At 47.0% G+C, this 16768-nt stretch overlaps 1 protein-coding gene across 1 annotated transcript in view; it reads left to right on the forward strand.

The window, feature by feature from the left end:
* The window catches only part of LOC134933252 (RUN and FYVE domain-containing protein 1-like), a 180436-nt gene that overhangs the window by 27365 nt on the left and 136303 nt on the right, over nt 1-16768 (forward strand). Inside the window, exon 4 of the mRNA XM_063928320.1 lies at nt 613-714. Coding sequence (XP_063784390.1) covers nt 613-714 — 102 coding nt within the window. The remainder of the gene's footprint in view (nt 1-612; nt 715-16768) is intronic.

Below are 16768 nucleotides of genomic sequence, written 5' to 3' on the forward strand. Positions count from 1 at the left end.
TATAGTATTTTTTGGTCCCAATAACGTTTAAGTATCACGTGAACAGGATATGATGTCATAATTAATTAGTACATGAGGGATAATAAATATAAGCCCGGTCCCATTATCAGATCACCCCTTGATGATGTCTTGAAGGACAAAACGTATTGGGTTCCCTTATCTGACCTCCATTGATACTAAGATAAGTTTGCCCCCTGCAATATACCATGCTGATGTTTTTTACGTTTTTTTTATCTATTTTTTTTTATTCTGTACTCTCTTATATATTAAAATTGCTATATATTTTTATACTAATATTGGCTCTTAAGGTTCCGTACTTTTAACTATATTATAATAGTATATTTTTAAAACAACACGGGTCGCCGTTACCCCTATCCCCCTTTTTTTCTCTACGCACATCACAGTATTATACCTGTACTGTACATCTTAGGGGTTGGCTGACACCCAAACATTATTGGGGTGTGTGTTTTATGGTATTTTAGCCATTTAGATCATTTTTATACTAACATTTACTTTACTTGGATTTTATCTCATAAGTGGCGCGGTATTCTATTTTCTCACACATTTTGTTACTTTTATTTAATAATACTTCTCCCTTTTTTTTCTATCAAGGACATCTGTTGGGCGAGGGAGGGCTTGGCTGCACCTTTCATTGATGCAAAAGAAGTTAGCGGATTACTTGCAACTTCTTCTAGACCACAAGGCACTGCTAAGGTATTGTTCAAGTAGACGTATCATTTGTAAGTTGACAGCTCGCTTTGCATCTCCTGGTTGTGTTATTTTATGAAACGTGACAAGCTTTTATGTTCTGTAGGAAGAAGTTGATAGGGGTCTATTCATGAAGCAGTGAAAAGTGTGAAGAAGTGAGCCAGTGGAGAAGTTGCCCATGGCAACCAATCGGCATTGAAATTACATTTATAATTTGCATACTATGCAACTGTACGGAGCAGCTGATTGGGCAACTTCTCCACAGGCTCACTTCTCCACGCTTTTCACTACTTCATGAATAGACCCCTATATAGGGGTATATGCAATTGCGGTCGAATTCCCGAAATTGGCGAAAAACGGGACTTTTTCGCCAAAAAAAATAAATCGTCATTGCAATTCAGTAATTTCCGTCAAAAAAACGGACTTTCAAAATTCGACTTTTTGAAATTCGACTTTTGTCAAATTCGACTTTTCTGCAATGATACAAGTGCTGCAATTCGACCAAAGTATATTCAATTGAAGTTTGGAAATTCGACAACAGTGCTTTTAGACAGTAAATTCGTCATTTTCAATCCGCCACACTTTGGTGGGTGAAACTAATAAAAAAAATTTAAAACATGTTTTTTTGGGTGTTTTTTTTATTGGTAATAGCATATCTATTTATATTAGAAGGGATTAGGGCCCTCATTCCGAGTTGTTCGCTCGTTCTTTTTCATCGCATCGCAGTGAAAATCCGCTTAGTACGCATGCGCAAAGTTCGCACTGCGACTGCGCCAAGTAACTTTACTATGAAGAAAGTATTTTTACTCACGGCTTTTTCTTCGCTCCGGCGATCGTAATGTGATTGACAGGAAATGGGTGTTACTGGGCGGAAACACGGCGTTTCAGGGGCGTGTGGCTGAAAACGCTACCGTTTCCGGAAAAAACGCAGGAGTGGCCGGAGAAACGGTGGGAGTGCCTGGGCGAACGCTGGGTGTGTTTGTGACGTCAACCAGGAACGACAAGCACTGAACTGATCGCACAGGCAGAGTAAGTCTGGAGCTACTCTGAAACTGCTAAGTAGTTAGTAATCGCAATATTGCGAATACATCGGTCGCAATTTTAAGAAGCTAAGATTCACTCCCAGTAGGCGGCGGCTTAGCGTGTGTAACTCTGCTAAATTCGCCTTGCGACCGATCAACTCGGAATGAGGGCCTAGGTACTTGGTTTGTCTTTTTCTCCTTCATCCACTAGGGGCCACTGGAGTGTAGTTACAATGGGGAAATAGTAGGCAGTAAATGGGAGCTGGCACTTTAAAATTCTCACACTGTGGCTAGCTCTTCCCCTACTATCTCCCCTCCAAGGCAGTCTTAGTTAGTGCCCGATGTGAGCTGGTTCACTTGGGTTTAGCTGAAGAAATTTTTTCTTTTTTCTTTATTATTTTATTTTTCTTTCTTACATCTCACAGACTGGCAGCTCTGCCACTGCCAGTCTGCACCGTGGGAGCTGCCGGCGGGGTCCCATCGCAGCTGCGTGCGGCTCGGGATGGGCCCCGGCTGAGGGAGACACTGAGCTCTCCTGAGTTGGCGGACACCGCTGCGTGCGGCGCGTGTAGGGGCCACTCCATCCAGCAGAAGATTCCGGCAGCATGGCAGCGGTGAGTATAAAGGGCCGGACACCGCTGCGTGCGGCGCGTGTCGGGGCCGCTACACCAGCAGACACCGCTGCGTGCGGCGCGTGTCGGGGCCGCTCTGTCGAGCAGTGTAAAACCGCTAAGTGCGGCGTCTATCGGGAAGGACAGCGGTGAGTACAATCTCTCCACTCTCCCCCCCCCCTCCCCCTCCTTCCATGATTTATTATTTTACACTGTCTGTTTTCATATTTGCATATGTGGCCCCCTATACCGGAGCGTATAAAGGGCGCATTTGGGGTTTTAGATGGGAGCTTCAGCCCACTCTGTAAGCGGGCTCAGCGATCTCCACTCCCCGGCAGTATACAGGCAGCCGGTTATGCAGAGCTTATTTTTACAAAATAAAAAAGTTTGAATGGGCGCCAATAGTGGAGGGGACGGAGCTAACTCCCGCTCCGTTCGGCGCTAAACGCTCTCCGCTCCCCGGGCCGCAGCATATAGGCGGCCGGGGAGATACAGTCGCTTCCCGCTTCATGTGCAGCGGGTTTCATTTTTGAAATTGGCGCCGGAGCGGGGGGGGCGGAGCTAACTCCCGCGCTGTAGGCTCATCGCTCTCCGTCCCCCGGCCGCGGCAGCTGCAGCAGCGCGTACAAGTTCCCGGCCGCTCCAGCAGCGCGTACTCCGGCCTCTCCAGCACTTCCGCTCCACGGCCGCTCCAGTACCTCCGCTCCCCGGCCGCTCCAGCACATTTAAAAGGTGAGGCTGACATTCCCGCTTTGCTCAGCGGGCTCCCGGCGGCGGCTCCCAGCGCTCATTGTCACAGAGGGGGATTTTAGTTTTCTGTGCAGGGAGATAAGATATTGTGTATATCTCACTTTGGCAGCCATTCCTTCCTGCAGAAGAGTCCTCTGCCCGGCATTCCATACACGAGCCTGCTATATAACAGGAGCTGGGGATCAGCTCATTAAGGATTTAAATAACAGTTTTTCACACAGTATTTATCTACCCTGTTGGGTGTTTGTTTGTGTATATAGATATTTGTATGTGTGCGGGTGTATGTATATATGTGTATATATATATATTTAGATATATATGCATACAATGCCAGATATAGGGGGTAAAACAAACCACTTCCGCAATGTTTTATAACGACAAAATGCCCCGCCTTGCCACATAACACTTTCCCCCATCTCTTCTCGCAGGCTGGCCACCATTTTGGAAAGCCAGCGGAACCTCCGAAAACATCTGGTGCACCTTAATTAGCGATACGCTACATACAGGGCGGGGTGTTGCCTTCCCTTTATTATTCCTTGGTGTCACTGGGTACTAATGCTATTGGCAATTTGGGGAATGTGTATATATAAAACAGTGTGGCTCAGCACACTAATCCCCTAAACACCCAACCACAGAGGCCTGGGTTCAAGTACCACAACAGATACTTTTAGCGTTGCGGCTCAGTACACTAGTAGCAGGTATCTCAACAGGGGGACCGGGGTTTTGAATCCCAACAGAGCACAGATAGCTCAGTCAATAGAACAGTGCAGCGCTACTGGTTCACTAGAAAGTTTATAAGGAATTGTGTAGGTCTCTACACATTATAGTGCAGACCTTACATAGCGCTGTGTTTATTTAACCCACCTTTTCTCCTTTCGTTTGTCTCACCTGGGATAGTCAAAGAATTCCCTCTTAGGTGTGAAGTATGCGGTGGAGCCATCTGCTTAGCCCTCCACGCACCTGCAGGACACTCCTGTTGGAACAGCTCAGATTACGCAGGTAATGTCACTGTTAACTAGAGACCTTGTACCTCTCCAGGTTTCTAAAAGAACCTTGCTAGCCTCCCAGATTACACGACTCGGCAGTGGAAAGGCCCCTCGGGGAGGAGGCGAGAGATGCCCAGGATACAGTGGATGTCTGTTTTCGGTGCAATCTCAACCAGTGTCTCAGAATATCCAGGTGCATTATACAGCAGTTTGTCTGATACTGCAGGTAAAGAAGGCGGACACGTCAGATCCATCAGGGTTCGGCGCAGATGACGAAATGGTCCAGTTTCGGATGAGCTGGACAGGCTCCGGTAGGCGGCTTGCAGACACCCGCATACACAATTTCAGGTATAAAACAATGTTTGTTTTCCTATCTTTTCCCCGCAGAAGGAGGGAAATGGGATCAGAACCTCTCCAAGGTTTACCCTCGACGTATCACCTGTCCAACAAGCTGCCGTTTTCCTGAGGCAACATTGCTCAGGTATCCATCGAAGCATATACGGCAGCATGGTTCTACCTTGTCCGGAGCAGGTAGGTTGTGGACCAATTGTCCTCTAGGTTACAGGATATTTCGCATCAGGAAACTGATATTTTGGTACAGGTCAGAATCACGATTCTGCTTTATCTTCTTTGGAGGTCTCCACGTCTGCAGACTCGGAACCTGCATTTTCGCTTGGGCTGTCTTAACCAGACGACCTCTGGGGCTGCGACAGTGACAGGTGAACATGAAATCCTACGGGGCAGATGGTTCAGGGGAAGGAACTATCTGCAGGATTTCTTGAACCATTGGAGGTAAGTCCACTTTTCTTTCTCCTACTGCTGCCCCAGCTTCAGGACAGACCTTTACCGGTTTTTCATCTAGATCTTTCCGTGCCTTTCAAGCTTTCGACTCCACACACGATATCTATGTCGCCAGGGTGACAGGCTGAAGCAGCGGTTCAACATCCTCGGTCCAGTCCGAGTTTAGGTCATCCTATACACTCACTACAGGTCAGACCTTCCTACCAGCTGGAGGGTCCCAGGGTAGGCACATGTCGGTGGTCCTACGGGGAGTACTGAAGGATTGGGCGGTTACAGACTAGATTTTGCTGTACAACCTTTTCAGGAATCAAGAGAGTCATACTGCAGGTGGCACTCCATATGCTTTTAACCGAAAAGGATGTTGATCCCTGTTTCTCAGATATCCTTTGAATCGGGACAGTTCTCAGGCCTTTGTTTTCTGTTCACGTTCCGAAGCCAGTTGACTAGGCCAGGCCTATTCTGGCCTTACAATCCTTTCAGTCTGTGATTGCTAGTTTTGAACAAGAAAGGGGGTTTTACGTGTCCCTTGTCTTCAGGGATGCCTGTTTACTGATTTCCGTTGGACGGCCTTTTCTCAGAGTCGCATTACAGGATTCTCATTTTCGCTGTCAGTCCTTTCCTTTCGGTCTCTCTCTTCCGCTCCAACAGGGTTCAGGAAGATCACACAATAACTCTTTTTCAAGGACAGTAGGTGACGTTGGTTCCCTAATGGGACAATCTACTGCTACTATCCCACTCTGTACATTAGGTGGCTTCGGAATATCCGGAGGATCCAGGAGCTTCTGGTTCGACACAGATCCTATCTATGCTCCTCGTAGACGTTTCTCAACACGGTTCGTCAGAGGATTTTTCCTTCCTCGGCACCAGGTACTCTATTCCTTCAATCAAGTTGCGACGCAATGAGTGGTCGCCTACATTCCTCTCTGAGCGGGGGACAACAATCTTCTTTCCAGGTCAGACTCCCGGGTGAGGGAACATTCCCCGGAGTTTTGTCAGCCGGTCCGCTGTGGGCGGAGATTTCGGATCGACCTCAGGGCGTTCTGACTGACTCTTTAACCCTCTGGGACGTGAGCTCTGGCGGCAGTAGCCGAGGAGGCCCTCAGGGCTCCGGGGAGTTTTCTGGTTACTCTATCCTGCCTCCTTTTCTATTTCTACCTCATGTTCTGTAACACAGGAGGGAATTATGTGTGCTAGTCCTCTCGGTGGCGCTGGTTGGGCCACGCATGACTTGAAGCTACAGATACACCTGTTGTCAGTAGAGGAGCCTGGGCTCCTACCTCGACTGGACTGTCTACTTCAACTGGGTCCTTTTTCTTTGTTCAATCTTACACTTGTTTCGTTTAAACGGGTGACTGTTCACGAGACCTCAGAAAGGAGGAGTTCCCTAGTTCGGTTAGGCCTACTGGGCACCGATTTCAGAAGTCTGTTACCTCTTCTCGCTTTTGCCACTTTTGGAAAACTTTATGGGACATAATAAGGATAAAAGGGGTTTTTCCCCTTCTTTCAGTTACCATTCATCTGTGGTTTCTCTGGGAGATTTGGCTCCGCTGCGCTTCAGACCACAATGACCGGAATTTTAGCTCTCTCCCAAAAGAGATTAGTCTAGCGACAGTAAGTTCGGCCTCTTTTTCAGGGAGTACTCTATTGGCAACTCCCCCGGCTGAGCTTCGGCCTCAGCAGTCGTTTCTTCCAGAGGGGATATCCATTTTTCAGATAAATCTGACACTAGTGTTTTTCGGTCCTCTTTGAAGGCTTGTCAGGGCTCGCCGACTCTCTCTACAGAGGTCTTCGGCTATTCGACGAAGTGTTTTTCTTCTTTATCTCTGTACGATGCTCCCGTGCTAAATAGCCGGGGTCCCAGCGTACGCTGGGCCGTTGGATACATCTGACCATCAGACAGTCTTCTTGCCAGTTGCTAGGGAGCCTCCGTTTTACATTTCAGCGCACTTTACGCGCGTTGTAAGACCTTCGTGGGCGGCTGCCCGTGGGGTCTCCATGAATACTTTGTCGGGCGGCTACTTGGTCAGACCGACATTCGTTTTGTCAAATTCTACAAGTTTGACACTTTTGCGGCCTCTGCATCACAGTTTGGCCGAGCAGTTTTTACAGGACTCTCAGCGCTCTCCCACCCGTTTTTGGGAGCTCTGGGACGTCCCCATTGTAACTACACTCCAGTGGCCCCTAGTGGATGAAGGAGAAATCAGGATTTTGGTACTTACCGATAAATCCCTTTCTCCGATTCCACAGGGGCCACTGGACGCCCGCCCAGCGCTGTTTCTCCTTGTATTTTGCTTAAAGGTTTGCAGATCACCATATGACTGCTTGTTGAGTTCAGGCTAGCCTGGTTTTTTGTCAGGTTCTGTTCCAGGTTTAGTTTGGGTTATCCTGGTTTACAGGGCGTCATTAACCTCCTCTACCTTAAGGTTTGTTTATTCCATCTCTCATCGGGCACAGTTTTACGTAGACTGCCTTGGAGGGGAGATAGTAGGGGAGGAGCTAGCCACAGTGTGAGAATTTTAAAGTGCCAGCTCCCATTTACTGCCTACTATTTCCCCATTGTAACTACACTCCAGTGGCCCCTGTGGAATCGGAGAAAGGGATTTATCGGTAAGTACCAAAATCCTGATTTTGGAGGCACAAGTATTTTTGATATATTTTAAAAAATAATATATATTTTTTTTTTAGATGGAATGGTAAAATCCCGGTAAAAATGGCGTGGGGTCCCCCCTCCAAAGCATAACCAGCCTCGGGCTCTTCAAGCCGGTCCTGGTTCTAAAAATCCGGGGGGAAAAATGACAGGGGATCCCCCGTATTTTTAAAACCAGCACCGGGCTCTGCGCCTGGTGCAAAAAATACAGGGGACAAAAATAGTAGGGGTCCCCCGTATTGTATACACCAGCATCGGGCTCCACTAGCTGGACAGATAATGCCACAGCCGGGGGTCACTTTTATACAGCGCCCTGCGGCCGTGGCATTAAATATCCAACTAGTCACCCCTGGCCGGGGTACCCTGGGGGAGTGGGGACCCCTTCAATCAAGGGGTCCCCCCCCCCAGCCACCCAAGGGCCAGGGGTGAAGCCCGAGGCTGTCCCCCCCCATCCAAGGGCTGCGGATGGGAGGCTGATAGCCTTGAGAAAATGTAAAGAATATTGTTTTTTTCCTGTAGTACTACAAGTCCCAGCAAGCCTCCCCCGCAAGCTGGTACTTGGAGAACCACAAGTACCAGCATGCGGAGGAAAACCGGGCCCGCTGGTACCTGTAGTACTACTGGAAAAAAAATACCCAAATAAAAACAGGAGACACACACCTTGAGAGTAAAACTTTATTACACACCTGCCGACACACACATACTTACCTATGTTGACCCGCCGACTGCCACGTCTCCTGATCCGACGATCCGGGGTACCTGTGAATCAAATTATACTCGCCTCAATCCAGTGTCCAGATATAAATCCACGTACTTGGCAAAAAAACAAACCGCATTTACCCGAACCACGGACTGAAAGGGGTCCCATGTTTACACATCAGACCCCTTTCCCCGAATGCCGGGACACCACGTGACTGCTGTCACCGAGGTCCCTTCAGCCAATCAGCGAGCGCAACGTCCTGGCACTCTGCTGATTGGCTGGACGTCTGAGCTGTCAGACAGCGCCTCGCAAAGCCTCTCCATTATACTCAATGGTGGGAACTTTGCGTCAGCGGTGAGGTCACCCGCGGTCAGCGGCTGACCGCGGGTAACCCCACCGCTCACGGCAAAGTTCCCACCATTGAAAGTAATGGAGGGAGCTGTGCGATGCGCTGTCTGACCTCAGACGCGCACAGCCAATCAGGTGAGCGCCACGGAAGTAGCGCTTCCTGATTGGCTGAAGGGACCTCAGTGACAGGAGTCACGTGGGGTCCCGGCACATTCGGGGAAAGGGGTCCCATGTGTCAACATGGGACCCCTTTCAGTCCGGCATGGTCGGGTATGCGTTTTCTTTTTTTACCAAGTACGTGGATTATCTCCCGGACACTGGATCAGGTGAGTCTAATTTTTTTCACAGGTACCCCGGATCGTCGGAGTCTGTGGCAGTCGGCGGGTCAACATAGGTAAGTATGTGTGTGTCGGCAGTTGTGTAATAAAGTTTTACTATCAAGGTGTGTGTCTCCTGTTTTTATTTGGATATTTTTTTCCCAGTAGAACTACAGGTACCAGCGGGCCTGTTTTTCTCCCGCATGCTGGTACTTGTGGTTCTCCAAGTACCAGCTTGCGGGGGAGGCTTGCTGGGACTTGTAGTACTACTGGAAAAAACAATATTCTTTCACATTTCTCAAGGCTATCAGCCTCCCATCCGCAGCCCTTGGATGGGGGGGACAGCCTCGGGCTTCACCCCTGGCCCATGGGTGGCTGGGGGGCGGGGGGACCACTTGATTGAAGGGGTCCCCACTCCCCCAGGGTACCCCGGCCAGGGGTGACTAGTTGGATATTTAATGCCACGGCCGCAGGGCACTGTATAAAAGTGACCCCCGGCTGTGGCATTATCTGTCCAGCTAGTGGAGCCCGATGCTGGTGTATAAAATACGGGGGACCCCTACTCTTTTTGTCCCCCGTATTTTTTGCACCAGCACCAGGCGCAGAGCCCGGTGCTGGTTTTAAAAATAAGGGGGATCCCTGTCAATTTTCCCCCCGGATTTTTAGAACCAGGACCAGCTCGAAGAGCCCGAGGCTGGTTATGCTTTGGAGGGGGGACCCCACGCCATTTTTTTCCGGGTTTTTCCCGTTTTTTCCCGTTTTTAAAAAACCGGATCAAAATCCGTCAAATCGGCCGTTTTTCGGCCGCGGGACTGTCGAATCCGTTTTTTATTGCATATGGTCAATTTCGGCACCCACTTGCCGAAATTAGCCTGTCGACAGGGCCGTCTTTTCATATGGGCTCAATGGGCTCTTGCCCAAGGGCCCCAGGCGTATAAGGGCCCTATACTGTTAGCTGAGGGTCCCCTCTTTCTAGGGGTACCAGATTTTTGAAAATCGGCCATGGGGAACCGGAGATATCCGCCTTCAAAACACTGGTTCCCATCCAAGCCTGTTAATTGCTCTTCCCAGACAGATATCTTGGGTTCTCTCTGACTTATGCTGGCCATACACTTGTGCGATGCCCCACGACGCGACATCGCGGGACATCGCACTGGTAGTTCAGATGCGATCAAATCGCACCTGAACTGCCAAAGTGGTTACCATGCGATCATGCGATAGATCACATGGTAATCACGTGATGGGCACGTCACAGCCGAGTGGGAGTGGCCTCTGGCCGCTCCTGGCGGCTGCCCATCGCACATCGCAGTGCAATATATCTCATGTGAGTTTAAAACCACATGCGATTGCACTGCGATGCAAGAAATATTATGTGCAGCACATAATATCTTGAAATGCAATATTTGACCGGCATGCCCGCGCTGTCTCAAGGTACCTAAAATGTGCATACAATCCTTCGATTTCTCTCACAGATGCGGTCAAAATCGAATGATAGAACCGATAATCTCACAAGTGTATGGGCACCATTAGAGTTTTTCTGAGGCTATACTCCAAAAGCTGGGACTCTCCCCTTTTGGTGGACACTGGCTGCTTGTCCCTACTATGCACAGAACCAGAGATATCAGCCGTCAAGCAGCTGGTCCCTGCTCCAGCTCCACACGCCTGGTATGCAGATTTATATTTTCGTTGGTGGATTGCTCTGGGCGGCTCCTGAACTCTGATCCCCAGGTCCCCAGCACCTCCTGAAAGGTGGGACTCTAGGTTGTTTTTTTTTATCCCATTCAAAACTAAGAAATCTATTTTCATGAACTTAAGATATCTGCAGTCAAGCAAGCTGCCCTCCCCCCTCCCCCAAGAAAATGATGAATATTAAGTCCACTCCACTATCCACCTCTCCCCTATGTATTAAACACCCCCTACCACCCTGGAAGTCATTTACCAGGGCCCCTTCATTCATCCCAATCCCCCCTTTTACAGTTCAGTGTTCTCCCTCCTGAACCATCTGTGCAGTAAAGGAGTAATTAGCAGAAATCGCTGCTCCAAGTTCCACATGCTGAGCGGAAGATAGAACACCCCCTACCGCCCTTGGGACATCAAAGCTGCCGCTGATAGCACCCCTACCGCTGGAAGATGGTTAGGGGCCCCAGTGCATTGCCGTGCCCAGGGGCCTACACTGCTGTTAAGACAGCCCTGCCTGTCGAATTGTGTCGAGTTGAAAAACGGCCGATAATTTGCCGCGATTCGCCGCTAATTGCATATACCCCATAGTCTTAAAGGAGGAAAGTGCATTCCATTATTACAGATTGATGGGTATATTAAATTGGTGTCGAAAGCTGCCATCTGTCGAAAAGACTGCAGTTTTCAACTTTTTAAGGTCGAATCGTGATTCGACCTATTCAATCCCAGCTGTTTTTATTCGACAAGTCGGGGAATTTGACTTGTCGAATAGTACGTGAATCGGCGGTATAGCTGCCGATTCACGTACTTTCGAGGGAAAAGGGGCCAAATTCTACAGGATTTGGCCCTGTTTCCGACCATCTCAGTCCGACATAAAAAAATGTCGGACTGAGATTAGCAATTTTTCTTTGCGGTAAACACAGCAGCATCCGTGGCGGCAGGAAATGCCTCTACCCAGTTTGAGAAAACATCCGTGCACACCAATACATAACAATAATTCCTAAAGGGTGTTAACTGTACGAAGTCGATTTGTATTTCCTGCAAAGATCTGTCTGCAGGAGGGATATGGGATGGCTCTGTTGGTATTGCTTTACCAATATTCTTCCTCAAGCAAGTAAGACAGGTCATTGCTCTCTTTACCTGCATGAGAATAGAATCCTGGCGCACACCAGTAGGCTCTCATCAGCCTGCATCTACCCTCTTTGCCTAGATGAGTCAGACCGTGTGCCACCTCAGCTAGACTTGGAAGGTATGCTCTGGGGGCTACTGGCTTACCGTGTCCACCTGCCCACAGTCCTGAGGACTCCTGGCCATACCCCTTTGTCCTCCAGACTGCCTCTTCCTGCAGGGAACACAAATTTTTGTATCTTAATTTAACTATCGTGTGTTTGCAATGTAGAGTACCATGAGCATAACTCAAAAAATAAAAAAATAAACATCTCTAGAGGAGAGAAAGAAGAAGAAAATGAAAAAGAAAATGTCAGGTTTGCCATTCACCAACAGACATATAAGTGTCTATACAACATTTCCCTTCACCAGTATTCCCATTCTCCACCCTTTGTGCATGACAAGGCACACTGCAGTAATACTGGTGTCATCGTGCTGTTGAGATATACTGGGTTTGGGCAGAACTCTGAAGGACCTAGGCATGTGGAGTTTGACCTGTACTTGGGTCCATGTATTGTACCACCCTGTGTGAACGCAAAAGATGAAGAGGAAACTGTAGAGAAACAGAATAGAGGTTGGTGACAGATGAGTTTGTAGAGGTGGAGAAGATTTTATAAAAATTTGACATCTGGATTGGGCACTACGGGGAAGTGATTCTCTACTTGGTCTATACCCCTTAAAACATTTTCTGTGTGTCTTATCTCTACTGGGACTATCCCAGCCATCAATCCAGTGTCCTGTCCATCCTAAGTTCATAGGGAACCTGGTATCTGTGAGTTAATTTTCTCTACCTGTGATGGACATGCATCTAGAACAGCGAAATGTAACATTAGTAAGTTGCGTTTATTCTGTTCTTCCCATTAACCGAATCTGTGTTTTCTATATGGCTCATGATTCCTTACTATATGTCCCTTGGTCGCGTCTATGTGTTTAATAATGTGGATTTTGTTTTCTGTCTAGGGGATCTATATTGACTATGTGTCCTACTACTCCTACAATCTCTGGCAAAATGCCCTTCCTTCCTACAAGTGTAACATATTATTGACCATTAGGGATTTGGGGTTTGGACTGATGGGTCTTTCCTGTATGTGCCAGTATACTTACCGTCCTCAACCTCTCCACCTGTTGTTCTCTGCGCCTAGCACTATTCTTGTGATGTTTAATAGCACACTATCTAAGATTAGCTACTGTGACCCCTTTCCAATTTGCAAAGAAGTCTGCACCCTGACACTCAATACCTTATTGAGCCCGTCCATTTGCACAGAGACAGCCACCTCCCATTTGCCGAATTAGTGTTTACCAGTGGTCTTATCCAGATGGAGAGTTTTCTATTACTGCAAGAGACAAAAACAAAAAAAAGTTTAACAAGCTACTAGGTCATGCAAAGTATTTCATTCAATCCTTATCCCGTATTAAGGGTCTGTACATGGTCCAACAAACATTTCCAAGCTCATCTTTACTAGGGGCATTACTAGGAATGAATACTTCTTATATGGTAACTGAAAGAAATACCCTGGGGTTACCTTGTCTCTGTCCGCTTTCCTACTGGCAAATACTAATGTGCGGACAGGTTTTTTCTCCATTTCTGACGTTACTTTCTTGATTTTTTTAGTTTTATTTATTATTATTCTTTTATTTTTTATTTTTATATATTTTACACGAATGATACCATACTTACCTGTTCCACTGGTCTCAGCCACTTCCCCCACAGGCTACTGCTCTTCTTTTACCGGTTGGATACTCCTCTGGGTGCATGAGAAATGGCTGAAAACGATCAGGTCACCTTCTCCTAAATAAAACATCAACATTCATTAGTACATATATAGGTTACAGTCATATTTTTCATATTTTTATTATTTTCTATAGTTTGTATGCTGGCCGTAACTGCTTCCACATCTACATAAGGCGGTGTACTTGCATTCTCTTTTTTTTTCTTCCTACTTATTTATTGTTGCTACAAGTTCAAACAGTTCTTATATTTCCATTCTTGTCTTATATGACTTTGGTTAAACATACCACCTGCAATACCTTAGGATCAAACTCACCAACCCCTCTTGCTGTCACAGGTTTAAACAATTTGTATGTCTTGTATGTCTGACCCTTTGTTTTCGGGATTTTATCAGACATATTCTTATCCTTAAGTTCTGCAATACCTCTGGTTCAAAGCTGCCCACTTTAGGAAATGGTACCCTATCTTTGTCAGTCATACATACCCATTCATTGCAAAAAGCCTCCGTGTGTGAACCATACTTTTCACACATAATAAACCTTGCTGACCCTCTCGGTCGCAAATCTGACCTCCTCGGTCCCACTTCTTCAACCTGAACCCTAGCTACTGAACGCCCACTGCTTGTGCAATTGGATCCCATCGCGGACTTTTTGCCAATAAACACAATCCCCAATGCACACCGCAAATAGACGGTGAAAGACACCTAGCGCTTTCACTCGCTCCATCTCCGCTGAGTACCACGACTCACTCCAATAGTGAACACCGCATACCCAGTGAGGCCCTATTGGTTTCTATTTACTGGAAGTGTTAGGAGTGACTTACCTTTTCCAGTAAATATACACCGCTGGAGATTTTCCTGAGAGAGACCAGCGAAAACTCCCTATAACCTTATACACAAATCACACTTGCGTATGCTCTATACAGCGCTAATGGTACCGCGATTTTACGCAAAAGCTCGTAAAGGGGTATCCAGTTGCGCTATATATATCGCACCCACAAATGCGCGGTCCGATCGCACAGCATATAGGTACTTGTTACTTATCTGCCGTACGACCACGGGTCGTTGTACAAACTGGGACCCTCAGTCCGGAGCGTAATACCAAAAAAAACCTTTTTACTTCAATCGCAATACAATGCACTATCACGCTCCTCTACAAATCACCTCATGATTTGCGTATTTCAATCTATATTAACTTGAGTCAGCCACTTCACGCCACCAAGCCTCCTCTTACTTGATGTACTACGGGACCCGACTTCCGGGGTTCAGTTCCGCTCACTCCTACGTTCGCTCGCTCAAGTACACTTTGTCTTTTCTGTACAGAAAATTTGGATTCATTCAGATAAGCAGCTTTACCCCAGAGGCAATACAGTTTTTAAACTAAATTTAGAGTAACCTGCTTTTGAAATCTGATAGTTATGTGCTATTGTATTACATGTCTACTATCCCACCTTTGAACTAAACGACACTATTGTATAATTTGTACTCAGCGCCCGCATTCTTACGCACTTTGCGCAAACACGCGACCGTGCGTGTCTTACGCTGCGTGCGCAGTCCTTTACTTTGTCCGAGACACGTGTACAAAACCCTGCGTCCGCAATAAAACAAATCACACAGCTCTAAGTATAAATGTGAACAATACAAATTACTATTGCCCACTAGACACAACTTGTTCTGTATAAACTTTTATGCAGACCTGCGTTTGTGTCTTTACGCTTACTTCCTTAAAATACTGTTATTTCAGTTTTAAAAACATTAATTTTCAAAAAATTTGTCTGTTATCATGCTAATGTTATTGTACACAGTATGATCGACCCAGAGGGAGACCGCCATATCCGTCCACACCTAGACCAACGATATAGGTTGTTCCTGTGCAGCCAATCTAGTCAGGTACCATGTGGTGTTTTTAAGGCTGTTATGAATGTTTAGACGTGTAGTGAGAGGCAAAGTGGAGATGTAGGATTCCCACAGGTGGAAAAAACGTTCCACTTGTTTACCTTTTATCTACAATAGCCTTCACCCAATCCATCCTAAATATATGATGAAGTTTATTTAAAAATAGTGGTATCTGTGGTGGTGTACTATCTATCCACCCCTGTAATATTGTCTTTTTCCCCGCAGCACTTAAGGCTATCAATAGTATTTTACATTCCGACGGCATGCGGAGGGCAGGGTCGATGATACCCAATACTGCCTATTCGGGGGTTAAGGGTACATAGGTTATTAGGTTTGCCTCTGTATATCTCCTAACTAGATGCCAAAAGTATTGCACAATCGGACATGTCCACAAACAATGAAAGGTGTCCGCTTCACTCTGGTGGCATTTTGGGCAGGAATGTGAGTCAGTCGCTCCCATATGGAAGCGCCGCAATGGGGATAAGTAAGTATTGTGATACACATTAAGAAACAATTCAGTGTACATGCTTGCTGGGAGGACTTTTCGGGAATAAGGTAACGATTTTTCCATAATTGGTATGGTCAGACCAGGAAAGTGAACCAACCATGTGGACATACCACCCCTCACAGTAGCGTGATCTAATATTTTTCTTAAAAAAGTGTAATGGATGGAAATGGCCTTACGACTCGGTACAGGGTGTGTTAAGAGGCCGTCCAGAGGGTTGGTCCAGTGCTCATCCGCCAAACGTGCAAGGACATGCCTGACATAGAATTGCGTCTGTAGAAATGGGAGGGGAGACGAAGCAATCACATCATGCTTCGCTGAGACTTCTGAAAAGGTGAGTAAACGATGGTCCTCCACAGACACCATGGAGCAAATAGACGTTATACCAGCCTCCCCCCACACTCTGAAGGGATGGGCAGCCACGCCGCCTAAGAAGTTTGGGTTTTTAATTAAGGGCAGGTGTAAGGAATGATACGGGTTCAATTTTGCGTCATGTCGCAGTATGTGCCACATCTTCCTGGTAGACCATAGAAGAGGATTAGACCGAATATGATCAGGTACTTCCGAATCATGTTGGTGGAGGAAACATGTCAAGGCTACAGTCGGTAAGAAGCACTGTTCGAGGAATGTATTCGTGTAGATAGAGCTGTTCTGCAACCAGTCCCTTAAGTGTCTCAGAAGAGCAGCATGATTATAAACCACTACATCTGGAAAATTGATACCCCCATTGGATTTAGGTTGAGCAAGCTTGCGCAGAGTGATACGTGCTCGGCCCCCCTTCCATATGAAGGTTCTAATAAGTTTGTTAATTTGTTGTGAGTCTTGCTTCGTCAGCAGTATGGGATGCGTTTGCAAGGGGTACAGTATGCGTGGTAAAGCCACCATTTTTAAGAGGCTAGCCCTACC

This window comes from Pseudophryne corroboree, chromosome 6, assembly GCF_028390025.1.
Source record: "Pseudophryne corroboree isolate aPseCor3 chromosome 6, aPseCor3.hap2, whole genome shotgun sequence".
In the NCBI taxonomy this organism is placed as follows: Eukaryota; Metazoa; Chordata; class Amphibia; order Anura; family Myobatrachidae; genus Pseudophryne; species Pseudophryne corroboree.